This window comes from Mycena indigotica, assembly GCF_014461135.1.
Source record: "Mycena indigotica strain 171206Taipei chromosome Unknown Mind.scaff0016, whole genome shotgun sequence".
In the NCBI taxonomy this organism is placed as follows: Eukaryota; Fungi; Basidiomycota; class Agaricomycetes; order Agaricales; family Mycenaceae; genus Mycena; species Mycena indigotica.
In genome coordinates this window covers 477,391-498,357 of record NW_023503015.1, presented here as the reverse complement: position 1 = coordinate 498,357, position 20,967 = coordinate 477,391, and the positions used below count along the sequence as shown (strand labels likewise).

Here is a 20,967-nt window from a genome sequence, read left to right as displayed (position 1 = left end):
TGATATGTGTCATATAAGTGAATATTTTTTGGTTCTCGTTTTGGTGCAAAAACCGGTCTAAAAAAGGGCGTTTGATATGCCCTAAAATGGGTGACAAAAACTGAGTCCGTTTTGGCTTGATTATGGAGGAAGAAAAGGGGGGCTTTTTTTTGTGTCTAATCGGCTGCTGATCCGGTCGCCGTTTGTCGCGCCCATTTCTCATATAAGCAGGTAAATTTGGGACAAATTTTTTGGACTCAAATAGAGGCATAAAAAAAATTATATTTTTTGGTACATTGATTAGAGGCGTATAATCGATCGAAAGGGGCCCCGTTTATTCCGGAACTCCCGCAGTGGTTGAGCAATCAAAATGCTTTGTCATCTAGCGCAGCCACTGATTGATGCAGTGTTATCAATCTTGCGTTCCTCCCAAACGAACTTGAGGAGGTTGTTTGCAAACCGAAGCTTCATCTGCAGTGATTCTCGAAGATTAGCCAATGGCGCGCACTCTTCTCCCCAAGTATAGCGCCGTGGCTTGCATCCCCCGTGGATGTCCGCTTTAGACACACTAACATTTAGTTAGTGATGCTCAGGCTGTCCCAAGATAGCACTTACTCTGGCCACAGCCAAGCAGTAAGGCGGCTGCTACAACGACTATCCAAGGTAACCTACTATGCCTCATTGTCCCTCATTCTGACCGGTACAAGTTATGTCACTGCCACTCCCTGGTCAGTCTCTGTGATCTGCCAGGGACGCCTTGTTCGTTCAGCTTCCGTATCATTGTTGTGCTCAGCCTCAAGACCTCCGCTATCAAGTACGACAGGTCAAAGCTGGACAGTGATAGGGGAGAGAGCGCACAAGAGTTTCAAACACCGGTCTATTTCAGGTTCCGAATCGTGTCGAGCGTCAATAGAGAGGCAGCCCGGGCCTGAATCCTGATTACGGAAGTGAAACTACATGGAAATTCGATTCTGGACACAGGCACGGGGTGCCAGTGCTCGTATGTATATATGGCGACTCAAATCTTGACTGGTTTTCGTGGAGATGGCCGTCTTCCAGGTGTACGAGTTGTAGGTTTTGTCCTTTCACTTCTATCTTTAACAATTGCTATGAGTGCTCACGCGACCTAGTGCCTTCGCGTGCTGCAGTATCGCTGCCGTAGGCAAGGATTCCCCGCATGTCATTTCTACTCGACTCACTTGCCACCTCGTCCAGCCCTCCTCATCTGGGACCATATCATCACTTTGGGTGAAGAAGTCCGCAGAGTTTGGACCCGGAAACTCAATGGGTCGACTGCTCTATACGTGATGATGCGCTATGGGACTCTCTTTGAAAAAATCGCAGTCCTCTTGCTGGCCTCATGGTACATGACCCCGCATGTCAGTAATATCTCTCATGGCCGCTTCTTTCATGTCCTTCAACTGACTCCATCGCAGGGGTATGTTCTATTCCTAGTCGAGTTAGCAAGACACAGCCGTCTCATCTCTTATGACCGGTAGATGCAACATCGCCGTGCGCGTTCAAATCTTCCCGATGTTGGTCCGTACACTTGGCTTCGGATGTATGTACAACTTCCTTCCGATTAGTTCGCTCATGTACGGTTCCGATAGTGTTCTCGTCTCTCCGTGTCTTGGCTCTGACAGAAAAAAAATTGGAGCCTTGCGGGCCTGGTGTTTTTCTTGTGTTTGCCATCCGCCATTACTCCTACGGTCCGTGCCCATAATACGGCAGATAGTGTCAAGCTGATCCAATCGTAGTTCGTATACTCGCACCAGTGGGCGCAGGGTGTTGATCGTTACGGTTGTCAATTGGCTTACCTCGCTTCTCCAATCGTCCATGACCGATGTGTACGTGCTTTCCCCAAAATTTTCCTTCGAAATAACTGAGCGCACTCAGAACTACACTTTCCTTTCCCCGTCGTCCATCTTCTAACTCGTTCCAGTGCGAATTGCGGGAATAGCGGCTGACATTCTCTCGGAAAGCATCGTCATCGCAGTGACGTTGAATCGGACATTCCATCTTCGCAATAGCGAATTGCCCATGGGAATTGGAGGCAAAGAACGAGCTGGTTTGGGTCGTATCTTGCTTAGAACGGGTGAGTTTCCGCTTGCTTTTTGGTTTATGTGTTTCAATGACCAACGCTCAACAGGCTGTATTTATTTCATGTATGACCGGTTACTTTTTCGGTAACTCCTCGCTGACTGATGCAATGCAGCGCCCTTCTCGTTCTCTCCCTAGCTGACATGCTTGTATTGATCGTAAGTACCCTCAAACCCACCGGTCTTCCAGATTGATGATACTGCGGTACTCTAGTTTGACCATGTGGTAGGATCACAACTGCTGCTTTCATGTTTTCTACCAGCTAACGCCTCTTAGCCCGCATTTGCCACACGATATGATTACTGGGTTGTTCCATATTATACCCCTGTGTTCGTGTTCGTCTTTTCTTGTGGTGATAGGCTAATTTGGAGCAGCTTCCGCACAATTATAATCTGTCGCTTCCTGCTCATGCTTCGGGGTATCTATTACGATGAACTCGATGGCAAAATTGATGGCGAGGCCACTCACATCGCCAGCGAGCAGCTCGTCTTCGCGCGCTCAAGATCCCTCGCTTCTCGTATCATTGGCACCATGGGTGCTCCTGTGGATGCGAGTCGTTTCGATGGAGTCGATTATGAACAAGATGACGAGTACGACGAGTGGCTGGATGATCAAGATGAAGATAGTCTTGCCGGAGTCAAAGCCAAAGACCCATTGGCGGCGGGCTTAGCTATGATGGCGCAGCCAGAGACCAAATCAAAGGGAAAAGGGAAGGAAAAGGGCGACTTGGAACCTGGGATGGACATGGAAGAAAAGCATCATGAAACGACCCCGCCTGTCGCCAGAAGCCCATCACTCTCAGGCTCAGGCTCAGCCAGCGATGCATAGGAATGCTCAAGTTCTGACGTTGAAAGTCTGTTGTCTCTTTGGACCCCGCCAAGATCCCGCGTCGTAGAGGAAGTTCAAGGCCTGAGAATGAATATCTATCTGGAGTTTCAAAAAAGTAGCTACTGTGTACTAGTATGTATGACCTAAATATTCATGTATTCGTTGGCAGCGCAGCTCCATAAACAAGTCAAAAATCAAGTCAAAATCAAGGAAGTCCGCCGTTGCTCACGTGATTCGCTGTCAAATCGCGACTTCTTCCTCCAAACGTTCATCGTTTCCAACAACTTAACAAGCCCAACACAGACCTCCGTCGTTCTTAACTCCACACACCTGGGTTCTCGCTTCCGCACGCTCGTTACTCCAGCTGGACGATGCGGTGCCCCGGTCCGGGGTCGCTCGTCCTCTTGCTCGGCGCAAGCGTGAGCGCTCGCAATGCAGGTGCTCAACCTCGTTCGGTCTCAAGCCTGAACGCCAGAGGGACGGTCGAAGCGCTTCTTGACGAGCTCCTTCATCACCTCGCAGTACGCCTCCAGTTGATTGTCTCCTTGCCCGCTTATTCGATGCTAAACTGCTTTGCAGGGTTCTGAGTTGGTCTCTGCAAATTCCACGGTCGATCTTCCCCGCCTGCGGTCCAAGAAGGACGCGTTCCTGAACGATGTGGTGTCTGCGTTCTCAGTTGGTATATCATCCGTCTTTTCCTCGTATTCTAAAATATGCTCCACAGGATTCAATCCAGAGGCCGATGAATATCGCCCAGCACGGAAATGTCGCAACGAACAAAGACAAGTTTATTGCTGACTTGGTTAACGAGATGACAGTCTCGGAGCTTGGTGAGTGTCGCTTCCAATTTTTTTCAAAAATTTGTGGTGGTGCTCATCGTGTACAGCTATCCAGATGCATCTTATGTTTGCTGGTGCGTAATGGAACTTCTGCTTAAATTTCTGGACTTCAACTATTCCGGCAGATAATATTATTGGCATCAACTCGGACAACGCAGGTTACGGTAATATGGTCACCTAACTCACTCCCTTGTTAACCACTCACAGACACTGCGATGGAGGTTGACCCAACCGCGAGTGTTGGTGTTATTCATGACTGGTACCCCACCAACAGCACACAATTTAACAGCATCCAACAACTAAACCTCGAAAAATCGCGCCTCAAGATCCCCTTTTTGGCATTCGGCGAATGTGTTCATGGTGTGGGGTCTTTCCGACAGAGTATGTTCCCGCAAGCTATCGGTCTGTCGGCTTCGTTCGACCCTTCGCTGGTATACGACGTGGGACGGGCAATTGGAACAGAGGCTCGTGCAATTGGTGTTCATGCATGTCTGGCTCCGGTTCTTGATTTGGGCAAAGAACCTCGATGGGGCAGGGTGCAGGAGGCGTGGGGAGAAGATTATGTGCATACAGCGTTGATGGGGATTCAGTTTGCGAGGGGTTTGTCGAAGAACGGGTCTTGGGCCGACCCAGATGCTGTCGTCCCAGTCATGAAGGTAAGAAATCAGTCCGTGAATCCAGTTGCGATACTGAGCTTCCAAAGCATTTTGCCGCCTACGGAAGCCCGAAATCAGGACTAAACGCGGCTCCTCATATGGGGCGGGGCTTGCGCGAAGTAATGCAAGAGATGCTCGTCCCGTTCAAGGCCGTGGTCGACCTCGGTTTTGCGAGAGGTGTCATGATGTCAACCATTGCTTCAGTACTTATCTTACTTGATTCTTATTCGTCGGCAGGTCTTACAATGAGCTCGACGAAATTCCTGCTCATGTGCATCCCGTCCTCTATGGTGCATTGGCAGAGTGGGGTTTCGATGGTTGGGATATCTTGAATTGTGCGAGTCTGACTTGTACTGACGTATTTCAGGGTTTACTCTCGCAGATGATACCGGTATGGAGCAGCTCTTCACAAGCCATGGTGTCGCTTCTTCTCCGGCGGATGCTATTGCACAGTGGTTTAATGCTGGCGGCATGGTCAATTTCTATGACTTTCCGATCGATGTTTGGGTCAACAGCACCATTGATCTTGTTGCCAATGGAACAGTAAAGAAAGCGACTTTGAAGGACCATGTCACAAAGATTTTGGGTGTCAAGTACGACCTCGGTCGGTATCACACATTTTACCCTGTCGCCATGCCATTTTGCTCAAGCTAATTCAAGGTTTATTCGATAACCCATATCTTTCCGACACCATTAACGTCCAATCCTTGACCACCGAACACGCCCCACTGACGCTTGATGCCGCACGTAAGAGTATTGTTCTCCTCGAGAACCGAAACAGCATTCTCCCACTCGATCCCAAATCGCAAAATCTCAGAACCATGGCCCTCATTGGGCCGTTCGGCGATATGCTCAACTACGGCGACTATTCTGGGCAATGGGGAATGTATCCGACCAATCATTCCAGTACCATCCGGCAGGCGATGAAAGCACATTTGGAAACGCACTATCCTTCTACACAACTTGTGTCGAGCTGGGGCGCAGACACATGGACCTATCATGGTCAATACAACATTCCGAACTATCTCCTCTCGTTTCAAGGTGCTTTGGGCATGCGCGGGACCTACTTCGCCGACACAAATTTCTCGGAGCCGGTTTTCACATTACAAGAGACACCAAACCGCGATTGGGGACTCTACCCGCCTGTCGGTCTTCCTTCGAATAACTTCAGTGTCATCTGGGAAGGCGAACTTGAGGTTCCGGTAGATGGAGCCCCTGTCGATGGCTGGCTGGGTGTTGCTGCAGCAGCGAACTGCTCAGCTCGTCTTTTCGTGGATGGCGTTTTGGTCGCGGAGAAGGTCCTCTCACCCAACAACACTATCATCGGCAATATCCAGGTGGGGGTGGATAACGCTCAGCCACCGCCTGGGGGTGTGGAGTTCTTATTCCAAGCCGGCGCGAAGCACCAACTGCGACTGGAGTTCCAGGCCTTCAATACGGTCATCAAGAGGGCAAATTTTGGTAGCTTGAATGCCGAGGTAGAGCTGTTTTGGAATTTAGTGGACCGGCGGGATGCAGTCAAACGAGTGAGCAACATTTGTTTTGACTGCGCTAGAAACTTATCTGTTAAAGGCTGTTGACCTTGCGAAGAAGGCGGATGTCGTTGTTCTTGCTGTTGGTGCAAATTGGAACAGCGATGGAGAGAGTGGGGATCGCGCAACATTGGGATTGTCTCCAAATCAAAGTAAGACCTCGTTCTCGAGCAGTAAGAAGGAGACACCCGCTAACTTCAATTCAGCCGTTCTCGCTGATGCCATATATGATCTTGGAAAGCCCGTCATTCTGGTTCTGCAAGGCGGCCGGCCGTTTGCCATACCTGAGCATTACACCAATTCTGCCGCGGTAGTCAACGCTGTGAGTCCAGGCATTATAAATTTCTAGTAGCTCACTCTGCGGGTATAGTTCTTCCCTGGACAGTCTGGCGGACAAGCAATATCTGATGTCCTCTTCGGCGTGTACAATCCTGGCGCGAGGGTCCCACTTAGCGTGCCTTTCGATGTCGGCACATTGCCGGTGTATTACAAGTGCGTGGTTTGACCTTTCTTGTGACGGTCATTCTCATTCGTCACATCAGTTATAAATCGACTGCACATGCCAACAACTATACGGACGAGAATGCTGGTTCTTACCCCATCGTAGGTGTCGTTCACTTGAATAGTACCTTCAGATATTGACCCGATAATTCCAGTATAGCTTCGGATATGGGCTGTAGGTTCTCTCGAACAATCTTTCTTTCACTCGTATTCATCCCAACTAGTTCGTATACCACTTTCGAAAGCTCCGATTTCAACACGCGTGGCCAAAAGACCTTTTCTTTGGGTTCTAACATCACATTTTCGACGAGGATCACAAACACTGGCAATGTCGCAGGAAGCTATGTCCCTCAAGTATATCTCCTCCGCGCAGGACGTGTCTCCACAATCACAGTGGCCGTCAAGCAGCTTGTTGCGTTCTCTAGGGTCTATTTAGATGCTGGGGAAAGTGCGGTGGTGGATATGGACTTGGAAGTCGACCGATTCCTGCAGGTGGTCAATCGGGAGTATGAATGGGAGCTGCAGAAGGGTGACTACACCTTTGCATTGCTCGAGGATTCTGGCAGGTTGGCTAGTACAGCAACCAATGTGACCTTGACCTGTATTTGAGGTTTGTTGTTCGTATTTGTGTTTTATTCCGATATTGATAGTTTTTAGACATTGACAATGTACTTATAAGAGCGAAGGACTCAAGCATGTAAATATTTATCTGGCTACAATTCAGCAAACTCGAGTTGGGAACACAAACTGTCGTGCCAGTTCCTGACGCAAACTACGGGTCCCCTATGTCCAAAAAATCCACCTCGTAGTTCTTCCACTCTTCGCCCAGTTGGTAATCGATTATCTTGAGGCCCAAGGCAGTCGCAGTAGGGAGCGACGCACGCAAGGCATGTACATACGCCGAAAAAACATAAGCATGCTCCTTATCGTCAAGTCTGTCCATCGCACGCTTGCTCTTCCGAGCGTAGCTATGTGATGGGTAGAAGCGGGGAACACAATAGACGGCCGCAGAACAACCTTTCAGAAGATCGTCCAGAGTTTTGAGCGAGGCTGGTGTCGAGCTTCCGGTGGGAAATGCGAAGGTGTCGCTGGTAATTTTATGCCATCCGGAAAGGGGCAGGTCAGGGCGAAGCCATAGCTCGCTGAGTGAAGGCAGATTGCCACCGACCAACAGGTCGGCGAGAATTGTGAGCAAGCGGGGAGGAGGCGCGAACATAGCTGTGTCACCGTTGGGGTAGTTCTCGAACCCGATTTGCAGATACTGAAGGTGTGGGAGAGGCGGTATCGAGAATGAGGTGATCGCGTGGTCTTTTTCAGGAGCTGATATGACATACTCAGCTGATAGTACTATGGAATGAGGGAAGACGCCTACCTGGCAATTTTAAGGACAGATACTTCAATGTTTTACTAACAGCTAGACATAGTTCGTAGACCTTGGATTGGGCAACCTCAGCATGCCAACTGAAGCCGGCCATGGTAAGCACCAGGGTGCGCAGGGATGTTACATGGGGGAGAACCAACTTGAACATGATAGGGTTACTGATGTCGATAATTCCAATTTTGAGGCGTTCAATGGCAATGGATGGCATCAAGTCAGCTTGATCGAGTGGACTCGTATCGTCATTGTGGACAACAGAAAGACCCAGAATCGATACAGTTGGACAGGCAGTAAGCATGCGATTAATGAACGTGTGGGGTATGTCCCGGAAGTCGCTGAATTCGAGCTGACGCAAAGTGCTACTTGAAACTAGGTCTTGGATGAGCTCCTCAATTGCGTTTGTGAAATCCTTTCCCGAGGAACTCCATTGGAGTTGGTCAACGACAGCGTCGACCGACCAGACTGACACGACAGAAACATTGGTAAGCTGCTTTAGCAATGAACGCAGCGGGCGGACGCTGTCAAGCCGCCGCTCCAAAGTCTGAGAGTACGTGTCGAAGGCAAGTGATAATGCCACAGAAGTTACAAGACGTGCCAAGTGCGGAAATGCAGCGAAATGGGCGGCAACTGTGGCAGGCGAGCGGCGGGGGCCGCTCCAGTAGTTGTCGATGTAGAGATGGCGGTAAAGTTGTTGTTGGGCTGGGTGGCGGAAAACTTGCGCGGCAAGAGCGCAAGATGCGAGCGTGCCTCTGTTACCGTACCCGTCATCGACATGGGTGACCACTAGGTTTATGAGCTCAGCAGGGAGCCATGGCATGAGTGGCAAGGACGAGTTTGTTGTGGTCTTTGGGCAAGATGTTGGTCCCAACTCTGAAACATATCACCGTCCGAGTCGAGTCAGACCCAGGCCTCACCAGGCACACACACACTTTGGTCGTCAATCTGGATTATGAGGCGAGGGACCCGGGTTCGCTACGAACGCCGCAGAAGGGTTCGTTTTTCCGTGGTGAATGTTGACAACGTTGAATGTAGAAGTGATTTTGGCTTGATTCCGGCCGAAATACGATGACGTCACCTCAGCTTAGTAACTTCGACCGCTTCCTCATATAATGCGCCTTTCTGTCATCTTCCTCCGCCCAGTCGAATGTCAGCACTGAGATTTTCTCCCTTTCCTCCACCTACAGAATGGTAAGTACAGCCTGAGTACTTGAGGCGAACCTCTCAATCATTAAATTATACGCTTGCAGGCGCATTTCCATGGACAGCCAGAGGTCCCTGACGAGATACTCCTCCAAATCTTCCACTGCGCCCTTCCACCCTCTTGGACGAAACAATATGCCCACCAACAACCTCCCTTCCCCCGCGCCCGCTGCTCCGTGGATCGGCGGACAAAAATATCCCTCGCCAGCGTGTGCAGGTCGTGGTATCGCGTCGCGGCCGAGCTCCTCTATGAGCATATATCACTTTCGACAATTGGCCAACTCGTTGCCCTCGTCGAGACGCTCCAGACTCGGGCAGATCTCGCCAAACTGGTGAAGAGCGCCAGCATGTGCTACGTTATGCCCTCCGGCTACGCCATAGTCCACGAACAAGCACTGCACACGCTGTTCGACCTCTGTCCCAATCTTGTTGACTGGGAGTTGAATTCGACCCCTGTGATAGGGGCGGATATATGCGGTCCTCCGTTTCAACTCTCCGCTTTCCAGTTGACCAGTTTGCATATATTCCGTCTTAACCATCCAGCAATGTTCCACGTCCTGCGTCAAGTTTGTCAGACACTTGTCGACGCAACCTTGCCTCTTCCGCCAGACGCTGTTTTCAGCCAGCTCCGGGTTCCTCGAATGCTATTCCTCAAACTGGTAAACCTTCGGCTAGTCCTATCATACGACTCGCACTTTCCCAATACATGGGCGTTTCCCGCGCTAACGGCTCTCCGCCTCGTACCCGCTCAAAACGTCTTGATTTTTTTGAGAAACACCATTGAGGCTACCCTACTTGGCTTGTTCTCTGCCTGCGGGAAGACTATTCTATCACTTTCTGTGGCCGAGAGTGTCGCAACCCCCAGAATGATGCACCAAATGCTTGCTTTGTGTCCGCGGATTCAACAAATCAATGCGGGAGACTTTGTATTCAACGACGTATTCCACGCAGAAGAGATTCAGCCAGTGTATACTACCGTCACATCCCTCGACATTGTCCACCATCACAATGCAGAGTTGGTCAATCTCGGAGAAGTTCTCGATGTTGGGGAACTGAGGAGGATGTTACCTGCGTTGAAGTCATTTCGACTCGTCCCGTTTATAGCGGCCGAGTTTCTGGTTTGGCCACCACCTGATTCAGACGATGCAGAGGTTGGGGATAATGCGGAGTTGCGCCAACTACCGACTATTATCGACCCCCCGAAAGATTCGCGACTTGCAGAGATGCTCCGGATGACGATTGATACTGAAGATAAAGAAGACTTGGATGACGGGGATTTTGAGCCGTCAGATTCGGAGTCGGACAGCAGTGATGGAGAGGAGTGGGAAAGCGATGGGGAAGACGACGGAGGACTTTGCGAAACGGAGGTCACAAGAGAAGACGTGTTGGCTATTTTCAGAGCAAGGGGAGCATTGATAGCTTCCAGTTCAGATTCAGATTCAGGGGAGGAGTCGGAAAAAGAGGACGAGATAAGATAATATTATTATCTCTGATTGCTCTAGCAACGGCGATGGAGACCGTTAGTCGATCGTATAAAGCAATGGCGCTTGCAAGTAGTGGATGCACATTTCCAGTTTCCCTCAGTCTCCAACGACAATACTGGGCGTGCAAGCTATTCATTATCAAGGTGGGGTCGCTCCCGGCATATGCCATTCCGATAAACTGTTGCAAACAGGCAGCGACGCGGGTACGACTTGGAAGCGGATGCTAGAGGGTGGTAGTGGGTCTGGATAGCGGGGCACAGAAAGACATTGCCAAGGTTAAGGGCGGCGAGCGATGCCCACGATGGAGCCCCCCAAGGTGCCGCAATTACGACCAATTGCGCTCCCGTCGCAACTTCCTGACAGCACTAGCGTCGTTCTCAGACTGCATCCCGTCCTCGCCCCAAATAGCCGCATACCCATCTCCCTGGCCGGCAAAGTGTCGCCGTGCTGCCTGCTCGCCGCGCCAGCAACGTTCCCGGCACTTCCGTCCCTCACGCTGGTCGTTACAGAGCTTCCCTGGGTCTTCACCGTCCATGCCCTTATTCACGGGGGGGTCACGGTTGGGGATGTTTTTCGCACTATTGGAGACACCTTGAGTTTGCAGGTCGACGAGGGGCAGTTCTATGAGTGGAAGATGCACATGCAGAGTCTGAGGGCGGATACTAGTAGCAGCGCGGGGCCGGCCATAGGGTATCGTTGCGGAATGACGAGAGCTGATTTACTGGGTGGACGGACAAAGTTTGCGGGACTTTTGGCGGAGGACTACGATGGCGATGTATGGACGCTTGAGCTCAAGGACTCTACGTAGAACTGTTTGCATATGGACTTGTGGGGGTAGTCGTGGAATACAAGTTTACGGCATCACATCTGTCACTCATTTCTGAGCTTGAACACAGCATCTTCTTGCTCGTATTTTGCACAAACTCTCAACCAAGTGCACCATACTGGAAATCTGACGGTTCTGACCTTGCCTGCGACGTTTGCGCCCATGGAATCCTCCAACTCTGAAAACCCACCAGCAACCAAACCTTCCTCAGATGCTCAAGTGCTCTCGCATGTTCAAACCGTTCTCACCAACTACCTCACCTCCTCGCCGATCTACCAACTCCTCCTGTCTTCGGTCATCCTGACTGCCGCGACCACCGGGCGTGTGTCCTTGAAACTGGTCGTATTGCCCGTCCACGTCAACTCCAAGTCCAGTCCGTCCTCTGTTTAATCCTTGGGCCCCCTTTCATTGCCGTCCTAACAGTCCTGCACGGTTCTTTGTCTGCAACCATCATCGATCTAGTGGGCGGCCTTGTCGTGGCCTCAGCGGGCAGCGCCAAAACGGGCGTGTCTACCGACATGCATATCTCTTTCGTCGGGACCGCGCGGGAAGGAGACACTCTGTTTATTGAGGGGAGCGCAGAACGGGTGGGCTCTACCCTCGCATTTGCCAGAGTGACCATAGAGAAGGAGGACGAGGCTGGTGGTCGAGCGGTCGTTGCAGCGGGCAGCCATACGAAGTATGTTAAATAACAAGACATGTCTAAGTTACTATCGATACAATTAGGGTCTGTTTTTTCTGGTCATAGCTGGCTCCGGGAGAAGTCGTGATCGTGCGTCAAATATACAGGCCGAGCTGTGCCATCCTCGTCTGAATCCCGCTTTGCTGTCGCTTTCCGGTTGCCCCTTGGTAGCGTCTGTAGTGCAATACTGTTCTCGTCATCCACGCTGGCAATTCGCCTCCCGGAACTGCTTCTCCTTGATCGACCAGGACGGAATTCGGGGGCAGTATCGTTATTGTCCAACGTGGTCATCGTCAATACGGTCGTCATCGGGGCCGCCGTTTCGTCAACATCCAATGTCGATGTTCCGTCCGTTCGTGAATGGCGATGGTGAGAGCTCAAGATACGTGGGTCGCGCAGGTTGAGCATCAGGCGAGAGATGATCACAGAGGACATGCTAGATGGCTATATCAGGTACAGGCAAAAACGTGGAAATAGAGGGCACGCACACATTAGTTAAGGTCGTTACCGCACCACTAATAATCGGCTATTTGGGGGGACTATTAAGCTCGGAAAGCTACGAACATGGTGCACGTACGCCACCGGTGATGTATGTCTCGATGTTCCATGCATTCGCTGCGATGATGATTCTAAGGGTCACAATGAGTCTAGTATGGGGCCCCCTTGGATGAGCACTAACGCGAAGTACATAGCACCTATAAGCTCATCAGCATCGCTAGCAGGCAATTGAAGGCACTCACCATCCCGAAGGAGCATAGAAAAAAGATTCCTTCCTCGGATCCCATGCCTCAGGGCCTTGAAGACGGTGAGGAGGAATATCGTCACATCAAAGACCAGCTGAAGAAGCACGATTAGCATCTTTGAGCGTTAACAGGTGAAACGCGCAGACCATGCCGGTCCACGCAATTCCGGAGCGTATGGCACTAAAGCTGGTTCAGCCAACCGATCAGAGGGGCCTGAAACCTGCACATACGCGTCGCGTGGTGTTGCCCCAGGACATCCAAGCAGTTTGAGACGGTCGTCGAGAGTGTCGTGTGAGCTACCAAACAGAAGGAGAACCTGTCCAAGAACCCTTAAGCAACGTAACTAACACCTGAAGTAGACACTGACCAAGCCGTTTGTTAGGGCACCAAGGGTAACGAGGACCATTAGCGCCAAGACAGCCTTGTTTCTCTCGTATAGAGCGTAAGTGCGCGTTATTAGCAGGACTGTCGTGTGATTAGTGTTTGTATGGCCGAAGATAGATGGATGATGTACTGGCGACCAAGAGTTGGGAAAAGACAGCGAAGAATTCGTGGTAGATGTGGAATGCAAAACACCTAGAGAAATTTCAGCGTGTGTCCTTGGAGGCAGAGAGTGTTAGAAACATCTGGTGTTCGGTGAGTAGCGAACGAAGAACGGGGTTATTAAGCGCACTTGTCGCTTAGCGGGGTCGCTAGTAGTAAGGGAGAACTCTACAACAATTGGCACGGTCCCAAGCAGTGCGACATATCGATTGGCAAAGAACAGCGCAGAGCCCCATGTTACTCGTGTTCCCCAGTACCGCGAAACCTCTACATCGAGCGTCAAGAGGTAGTCGTAGAGGATCACAACTTGGAATGCAGTCGGTTGGAAGATATGAGGTATCTGAACAGCCCATACCGAAGGGGACAAAAACGAGATGGCGCGAGCTCGTTCTGGACAGGTTTTCGGTTCGCGTTGAAGCTAAAGAGTGCAAATGAACTCACAACTGAGTTTGGATAGTCTCTTCAGGCAGACTTTCGAGCATCCAGCCTGGGACCGAGGCGACGAGGGCATCCGCAGGTGGGACTGGTTCGTGAGCTGGATGGTGCTAAGAAGAAAGACGGAACACCAGAAAAATTCGGAGATCATAATCCCAGGGTTCGGGAGTTTCCGTTGCCAATGTCGCCGACTCGCCGCACGTTATGACCGAAGCCTTGACCGAAGCACGTCGGTCTCGGGCGGTGGAGCTGCTTCTGAAGTTCTAATTATAAGTAGCGAGCTTGCCAAAAACATGGGATCATACGCATACACGGAAAAGAAACCATTCGCTGAGTTAACAAAAGTTCTTTGACTTGCTAGTGCCATGATGATCGCTTGCGTCTCCAGAGTAGTTGCAAGCGTCAAATCTGGCCTGCAGTTACAACGAACAGAATCCATGAGTAGAATCGGACGGTGAGATGACTGTGGGAGGATAACACGTGCCTCGGCTTAGCTCATTTCCGATCCACGACCGAGCCTTGCCCCCACAGACCTGCTGCGATGGCTACAGCGTACTACGAGTTCTACCGTGGCTCCTCGTGCGCCCTCAAGTCTACGCTTTTGAACTAAAGAATGCTCAAGCATTTCCCTCAGGCTCGGAATGGCGCTCACCGACTCACTCGATGAGCTCATCACGAGCGGGGCCATTACCCCTCAGCTAGCTATGAAGGTTCTCCAGCAGGTCAGTGTTTTCAATATCAACAAGCTTCTGCACTAGTTCTCACTCCTTCTCGCCTTACAGTTTGACAAATCTCTTGCGGACACAATGGTCAAGTCAGTCAAAGCCAAGACAACGCTCAAGGTCCATATATTCCCTTCCGAGACTCCCTCCAATCTCTTCTTCTTTCTCGCCTCTCACTTTGCTGACTTATTCATTTCAGGGTCACTTGAAAACGTATCGGCTTTGCGACGATGTATGGACCTTTGTGGTCAAGCAAGCGTCTTTTAAGATGGAATCGAACGAAGTCGTTCAAACTCCGCGTATCAAGATTATTGCGTGCAAGAACGGAGAGGCAATCGAAGCGGGCAAAAAGTAATTCATACCCTCCCCCAGCACCGCTCGCTTTCCTTCGTGGACTTCGCTCGCTTTGTATGGACCGTCGGATACCTTCCGTGCTAACCACCTGAACGGCCTAAGTGGCCAACCCGGTATCTTATCGTGGACATACACCATGCTACTTACTACGTCTGCGTCTTTAGAGTAACTCAATACATCTCTTCGCGCGATTTGTCATCATAGCACGCAAGTTTAAAGGACTCTTAGTTCGGCTACGATCTCAGTGCCCCCGACAATATAAGAGGTGTGCTATCCAAGTCTGACTACCGCAGCTCTGCTCAGTCATATCATAGGAGCCACATAAGGTGTCCGAGCTGCTTTCAATGCTGCCTCAATGACCTTCATGCCCTCCAACACCTTTTCTTCTTCCATTCTTCGACCAGAAATCTGCACCCCCACCGGTAGTCCATGCATCTTGGTTGCGTCATATATGCTCCAGATGCCTTTGGCCGCACTCGTCATCCCATTGGCGCCAGAAACCCCACCCGGCGGTAACGAATCGAGCTCCTTGTCGACCGTTGTCACCGGTAATACCCCAGCAGTGTAGTCGAGCATGTTCCACAAGAAGGTATATGCAGCACTCAGCAAGCTTGTCTTGTCTCCGGTTCCGTTTTCAAGTGCTGGCAATGGATGTGGTACACTCAACACAAAGTCCAGATTCTCTTCCATCCATCGCTGGTACCACTCCTCGCGCAACGCATCGCGTCGAACCACGAGAGCGCGTTCTTCCACGACCGATTTCGTATGCGTGACGGAGAAGAGGTTCGAGGTGAATGGGTCAGAAGTAAAGAAGGCGAGGCAGCGTTTGACGAAACGCGGGAGTGCGAGAAGGGACAACGTGTTTTGGAGTGGACGGTTGAGTGTTTCTCCAGGGAAACCCGCGTTACGGATTTGTTCACCTGGAAAATTATATGTCAGCAGGATATCGGACCAATAGGTGGCTCGGTTTGACCTCCATCCGCAAAGACGAGCTGATTTCCGACTATGAGCAGCTCTTCAACGTTAGGCGGGCAACTAGAGATAACTTCATCAGCTCACGCCGTGGAGAGAGCAGAAACCCGACAAATCGACAACCTCGTGGCCTTGCAATTTGAGGGCATGCACCACATTCGAAAGTGCTCGCCTGCAAGCTGGCGTCGGAGGACAAATTCCATTGTCCCAAATGACACCCCATTTGAGCTTGCGACCGTCAAGCAGAAGATCGACGTGCTGCCATGGTAGCGGAACACACTAGAAGGAAGACACAGACGGCCATCAGACGCCACACCGGAAAGGCCATTGGCCTATGTAAAATAAGACGCACCGTCATGTCGTATAACCAAGGTTTCATCCCAACAACTCTTCTCCAAAACTCCTCTAGGTCGTCTAGTTTGGCCGCCATTGGCGCTGCCACGCTCTGCACACTTTCCAACCCAGGCATGCTCGTACCTGTTCCCAGACTTGGAAACCTGCCAATGCTTCCCTTCAGCCCATATATTCCACAAAAGTGGGCTGGCATCCGCGCGCTCCCTGCTAAATCAGTTGCAATCTCGATCTTGCTCCCACCGCAAGCGAGCAATGCAGCACCACCACCAGTCGAAGCGCCGACACCATGTCTGGGGTTGTAAGGATTCGTGGTCAGCCCAAATGTGTCCGAGGCAGTTTCGTTGGCGAAGAGACAAGTGGGGACCGTTGTTTTGGCGTGAATGATTGCGCCAGCATCCTTCAGCAGACGGACGATGGGTGAGGAAGCGGGGACAGGTCTGTCGACGCGGGAAGAGAGACCAAGAGTGCTGTCATGGCCAACAATGTCAACGCTGTCTGTGGGTCGTCAGTCCAGCAGCGGGTGCTGAAACGAGGAGACGAGCTTGCCCTTCAAACTAATCGGGACCCCAAACAATGGATAGTCCCGCAACGTTGCATTCGACGAAGTCGTATCCGAGTCTTCGCCGCAATGAAATGTTTCGACGAAGGCGGGGTTGTCCAATGCATCGTCAAACATGAGGTCGGATATGCAGTTGGTCAGCCGTTGTGCTTGGAGGGTCTTTCTCCCGTATACCCCTAGCACATCATGGAGAGAGACCGAGCCGGTACTGCATTCGACGACGAGCTGGGCAAGGGAGAGTCCGTGGATCTTGTCCGAGAGTGTTTGAGGGTATAAACTCTCATATGAGGAGAAAGAGTCCAGTTGCGCTTGACGCTGGTGTCGTTTCGATGCGCTATCAATCGAGCGTTGGTATAGATGAGGAGCGGCAAAACGGGGGAGCGCTCACCAAGCTCGACGGTGTGCGGAACTCGAAGAAGCCGTCATGAAAGGGGGATGGAAAATCGGGAAATGGATGGGGTGCAGTAGGTTTTAAGCGTCGTTCGAAGGCAATAGACCGGAGCAGACAAGAAGCAGATGGATGCAATGGTGAAAAAGAAGGAGGAAATCAGAGGAGCGGGCCTTTTGGTTGACTAGTCGTTTAGGCCCCCGCCGGATGACAAGCCACCGTTACTATCGCAAAGAACTGCCATTGCCCCTTCTTTGTGTGCATATGCGCCACTGGATCCTTGCTTGTCGAGATTCGTTCGTGATGCCGGTGGCGCTAAAAAAGCTGCGCTAGAATATAGAAGCGCAGAAGCAGGGAAGAGAAGGAACGATAAAAATGAAAACGATGGGCATTGTGGTATGGTCAAGGGAACCCAGCGTCGTGTTTTATTATCTTGAAGCCTCCAGGTTCGAATTCGACAACAGCCATTTATCAGCGAGGGGACTGGGAAGGGAAATGGTCGGAAAGCTACCAAATAGAGGGAGACGGCTACTAGGTAACTCAAGAAGAGAAGGGAAAACATTCAGCAATCGTGATGGCGGGGAAGCGGGAGAAGGAAAGCTAATGCGATAGAGAACCGGGCTGTCTAACCTCGAAAGACAGCTACTAGTAAATACGGGACATTCCGACACGGGTCATTCTCCGCCTTCACTCAGTCGATACTTGATAATTTCCACAACCGTTGCCGCATGCACTGGAATGTTATTGCCGTGGAAGTCTTTCGGATAGTTTACGCCCTGCGAGGAGTATTCAGTGTGACGGCAAGAGGGCTTCTTATACTTGCCTTGTGGTAGGTGCCTTTTTCAAAGGTTAGGTACGTGTCGTTCCAAACGGCATAGTGCTGTCCATGGTACTATCAGAAAGACGCTATTGCGACGACAATCCTTACCTTGTGTCCCATGTTGCGAGCGAGCATTTCATAATCAAACACGTAAGCTGAGAGAAAGTCAGCAAAAAACCAACAAGCAGTGCGAGGAATGCTATGCGTACCCTCCGGAGCAAAAATTTCTATAACCGTTGAGCGCGGCGAAGGTTGCATCCATAGCTGGTGCTAATGGCCGTCAGTGCAGGCCACGTTCCCTTTGGGTTGACGATAAACATACCGTTAGTCCATTGCCATGTACCCCGACAAGGATCTACGATGGTTTAGTTAACATCGATGAGCGGTGGGGCCTCACTTGCCGTGCTATTCCGCATCACATCCACCTGGTCCTTGAGGATCATCTTCTCCATCTGCACCACCTGGACGTCACAGTGACCCGAACTTTCTAGCTCATGCAGCGCTGCCACTAGGGCTTCGTGGTCTGTCCCGTTGAGACGACGGCCACCACCCTGCCGCGAAATATAGGTGACCACTGGTCGCTTTCCGTCAACCCCAGCCATGCGAGTTCCCCACATGCTCTCCCAGACATTCTCCCGAATGGGCCGCCAGAAATCTTCAGGTGCAGTCACGTTCATCGTGCCCGCAATCATTTTATACCAAACACCGCCGAAGGGACTATTGATGCTCAGCGACCCAGCCATCCCAACAGGAAGCCCACTCACTGTTTATGTGCTGCTGACCGGGTGATGATAATCGTGCGCTCAAATATTACGGTTGTGTCGAGCTTCTTCAAGTCGTTCCAATATGCTGCTGTCTCGATAAGCGAGTTAGGGAACGCAGCTCGCATGAGGGGACCATCGACTCCGGCCCTGTCGCGCCATTCCGAGTCCGAGGATATGAACTGGAAACGATCACATCGTATCGACTCACAAACGCGGGGTGGTACTGACGGGTAAAAGGAATCGCTCGACGGGAGGTAAACGGCCAAAATCGACCTGTGCCACGTCCGAGTCAAGCAGCGTGTGGGTATAGACGCGCCAGAAACCGAGTATTATCTCGCCAAACCAGTGGTAAAAGTGCTGCAGAGGGTAAGACGGTGACAGCAACTTCCTTGCAGAAGAACGCACATGCATGAACTGGGAAGGATCATAAACCACCACAGAAACACCCGAGACCCGCATCGCACGCTGACTGCCCAATATGCTCTCGGCAGCATGGCTCTCCGGCTCGAGAAACTGCAGTTCTTGGTCGGTTGGGTCAGAATCCACACCTGCGCGGCTTTCTACAGGCCTCGATATCAGTTCCCGACGCGGAGGAAACACCTGGCTTGCGTTTGGCGCGAGGATATAAAAGGTCCCTTGGCGGAGATAAAGATTGTCGATGACGGTGAAGCCGTGAACGTGTGCTTGGTTGGGAATGCTCGTAAATGGATGGAGCAATATTTCATTACGGAGTGTGTCGACCGGAGAATAGCTCGGGTTTTCTTCGAGAGGGATGAATTCGTCGTCGATCTCAACCACCGTAAGCGTTTCAGTGCTATCGGACGCCATACTGGGCCTGGTTGCATATGGTGCTAGCCTCGCCAGATCTAATCCGCCTCCCGTTGTCCAACGAAGGAAAATGAGCAGCGTGACCATCGTGGTCAGGCCAATTACGAGGGCGACCCCGCCTCGACGCCTGGAAAGGCCGCTGTTTACCATCCGAATGGACTCGCTGAAGTCCTCGACGGACAGGACAAGACGGGACAGCCTGGGACCGAGAAGCGCAGAGCATCATTGTAAGAGCGACCCGAGGAACGACCTTTCCATTGACAGCGGCGAAGGAGTGGCTTTTCTCATGTAAGCTAGTCAGATTGGCGCTGGCGGCTGAACTCTTTGTCTAGTAGTTCCTGGGCCGCGGTGGTAAGCATACGGAGTGAGGTTCTGTTCGCTGGGTGGTATTTAATGGTAAAGACTAGTGCAGATCAATACCTGATACTTTTGCGGGGACATAGTATACGCCCACAGCAGTTCCGGCGTCTTCCAGCGGAACAGAGAGTTAACCTAAATCCGTTCGTTCGTTAGCGAGGGAGCTTGGTGATTTTTTTCGGGGGGGGAGACAAAACAACCGTAACGATGTGCAACGTATAGGATAGACAATAACTGAGCAACACAAGACGTACTAACCAACATTTCTGACTAGCTGACATCCATCGTGTCTTCGTCCCAGTCATTCTCAGCGTCTCCGAACAATTCTTCAGGTGGAATGTCAGCAAAGTCTGCGAGTGCTTCTGCCGCGAGGTAGTCTTGTAGTGCCTCGTCCTCGTCGACGGCGGATGGAATAGAAGTTAAGGGGTCAAAAGTATTACCTGGACAAGGTAAATAAGACGCAAGTCGAGATAAAAAAAACCACACACCGAGTTCATCCTCCCACTCGAGAGGATCTTCAAGAGCTGGATCTGACGAGCCAATTTCGCGGTCATAGGCATGGAGATAGCTGCGGCGCGTCTTGCGTGTCTGGTTTCGCATGATTCTAATGAAAAGCTAACAACTAATGAGCGGCAGAAGGGGAGAAGAGGAGGAGAAGGAGACTAACTTCGTCGAGTAGCGGGTCCTCTTCTTCATCGTCCATTTCTTCGTCAAAGTCAAATCCATCGCTGCTCGACATGTTCATTTGCCCTCCACGCTTTCTATTAACCGCCCGCTCTCGCGCTTTGGTCGCCCGCTCCAAGCACCGCTTTTTCAGACGGGTCCGAAGAAACGCTGCTTGGGAGCCATCTCCGTCGTCACCCATGGCTGCACCTGCACCCAGGTCAGCCCCACCACTTGCCCGACGAGGGAAGCCCAAAACCAAGGGTGGCACTCGCGGAGGTCGCGAAGACGAGGATTTGTACTGAGCTCGACGACGCGTCTGGACAGCAACGGTGGGTGATGAGCCGGGGTCTTGGTCTTGGTCCATGTCAAATAGGTCTCCACTGCGGTTGGCGTTGTGGTTGTATGCGCTCAATGGACTGCTGTCGGCGAGTGGTGACGAGTGATTGGGTCTATTCAT

The 20,967-nt window shown here is 51.3% G+C and overlaps 10 protein-coding genes across 10 annotated transcripts; 5 read left to right on the top strand and 5 right to left on the bottom strand.

Moving 5' to 3' along the window:
* Positions 1-1,772: 1,772 nt before the first annotated feature.
* MIND_01353700 (uncharacterized protein) lies at positions 1,773-2,907 on the top strand (the record flags this gene model as incomplete). The annotated part of the gene is made up of 6 exons (XM_037369968.1): positions 1,773-2,074; positions 2,129-2,144; positions 2,195-2,237; positions 2,293-2,304; positions 2,356-2,408; positions 2,454-2,907. Exons 1-6 carry the CDS (start codon positions 2,020-2,022, stop codon positions 2,905-2,907), a joined length of 633 nt encoding a protein of 210 aa, XP_037213524.1. The 5' UTR covers positions 1,773-2,019.
* A 153-nt stretch (positions 2,908-3,060) lies between these two features.
* MIND_01353600 (Glycoside hydrolase family 3 protein) lies at positions 3,061-7,099 on the top strand (the record flags this gene model as incomplete). Its single annotated transcript, XM_037369967.1, has 19 exons — positions 3,061-3,326; positions 3,383-3,428; positions 3,487-3,582; positions 3,632-3,737; positions 3,794-3,820; positions 3,872-3,910; positions 3,954-4,402; positions 4,450-4,589; positions 4,640-4,719; positions 4,770-5,006; positions 5,063-5,928; positions 5,975-6,086; positions 6,141-6,256; positions 6,305-6,426; positions 6,477-6,537; positions 6,591-6,610; positions 6,660-6,930; positions 7,011-7,045; positions 7,093-7,099. The coding sequence occupies 19 exons, from the start codon at positions 3,061-3,063 to the stop codon at positions 7,097-7,099; spliced, it is 3,096 nt and encodes a 1,031-aa protein (XP_037213523.1).
* A 108-nt stretch (positions 7,100-7,207) lies between these two features.
* On the bottom strand, positions 7,208-8,630 carry MIND_01353500 (uncharacterized protein; the record flags this gene model as incomplete). The annotated part of the gene is made up of 2 exons (XM_037369966.1): positions 7,208-7,755; positions 7,808-8,630. The coding sequence occupies 2 exons, from the start codon at positions 8,628-8,630 to the stop codon at positions 7,208-7,210; spliced, it is 1,371 nt and encodes a 456-aa protein (XP_037213522.1).
* A 368-nt stretch (positions 8,631-8,998) lies between these two features.
* MIND_01353400 (uncharacterized protein) lies at positions 8,999-10,491 on the top strand (the record flags this gene model as incomplete). Its single annotated transcript, XM_037369965.1, has 2 exons — positions 8,999-9,001; positions 9,061-10,491. 2 exons carry the CDS (start codon positions 8,999-9,001, stop codon positions 10,489-10,491), a joined length of 1,434 nt encoding a protein of 477 aa, XP_037213521.1.
* A 994-nt stretch (positions 10,492-11,485) lies between these two features.
* Positions 11,486-12,015, top strand: MIND_01353300 (4HBT domain-containing protein; the record flags this gene model as incomplete). The annotated part of the gene is made up of 2 exons (XM_037369964.1): positions 11,486-11,645; positions 11,693-12,015. 2 exons carry the CDS (start codon positions 11,486-11,488, stop codon positions 12,013-12,015), a joined length of 483 nt encoding a protein of 160 aa, XP_037213520.1.
* A 50-nt stretch (positions 12,016-12,065) lies between these two features.
* Positions 12,066-13,773, bottom strand: MIND_01353200 (uncharacterized protein; the record flags this gene model as incomplete). The annotated part of the gene is made up of 12 exons (XM_037369963.1): positions 12,066-12,441; positions 12,494-12,531; positions 12,583-12,634; positions 12,685-12,700; positions 12,746-12,842; positions 12,895-12,928; positions 12,979-13,064; positions 13,116-13,213; positions 13,263-13,324; positions 13,405-13,597; positions 13,647-13,681; positions 13,733-13,773. 12 exons carry the CDS (start codon positions 13,771-13,773, stop codon positions 12,066-12,068), a joined length of 1,128 nt encoding a protein of 375 aa, XP_037213519.1.
* A 494-nt stretch (positions 13,774-14,267) lies between these two features.
* MIND_01353100 (Transcription initiation factor IIA subunit 2) lies at positions 14,268-14,803 on the top strand (the record flags this gene model as incomplete). Its single annotated transcript, XM_037369962.1, has 4 exons — positions 14,268-14,305; positions 14,361-14,448; positions 14,485-14,661; positions 14,717-14,803. The coding sequence occupies 4 exons, from the start codon at positions 14,268-14,270 to the stop codon at positions 14,801-14,803; spliced, it is 390 nt and encodes a 129-aa protein (XP_037213518.1).
* Positions 14,804-15,105: 302 nt separating this feature from the next.
* Positions 15,106-17,113, bottom strand: MIND_01353000 (Amidase domain-containing protein; the record flags this gene model as incomplete). Its single annotated transcript, XM_037369961.1, has 6 exons — positions 15,106-15,722; positions 15,776-15,837; positions 15,887-16,053; positions 16,127-16,623; positions 16,684-17,021; positions 17,076-17,113. 6 exons carry the CDS (start codon positions 17,111-17,113, stop codon positions 15,106-15,108), a joined length of 1,719 nt encoding a protein of 572 aa, XP_037213517.1.
* A 636-nt stretch (positions 17,114-17,749) lies between these two features.
* Positions 17,750-19,673, bottom strand: MIND_01352900 (uncharacterized protein). The gene is made up of 9 exons (XM_037369960.1): positions 19,065-19,673; positions 18,888-19,016; positions 18,660-18,838; positions 18,293-18,612; positions 18,207-18,250; positions 18,105-18,165; positions 18,004-18,050; positions 17,895-17,955; positions 17,750-17,851 (listed from the first exon to the last, which is right to left on the bottom strand). The coding sequence occupies exons 1-9, from the start codon at positions 19,635-19,637 to the stop codon at positions 17,817-17,819; spliced, it is 1,449 nt and encodes a 482-aa protein (XP_037213516.1). The 5' UTR covers positions 19,638-19,673; the 3' UTR covers positions 17,750-17,816.
* A 441-nt stretch (positions 19,674-20,114) lies between these two features.
* MIND_01352800 (uncharacterized protein) lies at positions 20,115-20,967 on the bottom strand (the record flags this gene model as incomplete). Its single annotated transcript, XM_037369959.1, has 3 exons — positions 20,115-20,284; positions 20,333-20,459; positions 20,512-20,967. The coding sequence occupies 3 exons, from the start codon at positions 20,965-20,967 to the stop codon at positions 20,115-20,117; spliced, it is 753 nt and encodes a 250-aa protein (XP_037213515.1).

What these genes read in the sequence shown, in the direction of transcription:
- MIND_01352900 (XM_037369960.1), bottom strand. Translation starts at nt 19,637, where the DNA reads ATGGTAAACAGCGGCCTTTCCAGGCGTCGAGGCGGGGTCGCCCTCGTA. An exon ending in GGACTAACGGTATGTTTATC is followed by an intron (nt 18,166 to 18,206) that starts GTCAACCCAAAG and finishes GACGGCCATTAG; the next exon opens with CACCAGCTATGGATGCAACC. An exon ending in AGAAATTTTTGCTCCGGAGG is followed by an intron (nt 18,051 to 18,104) that starts GTACGCATAGCA and finishes ACTTTCTCTCAG; the next exon opens with CTTACGTGTTTGATTATGAA.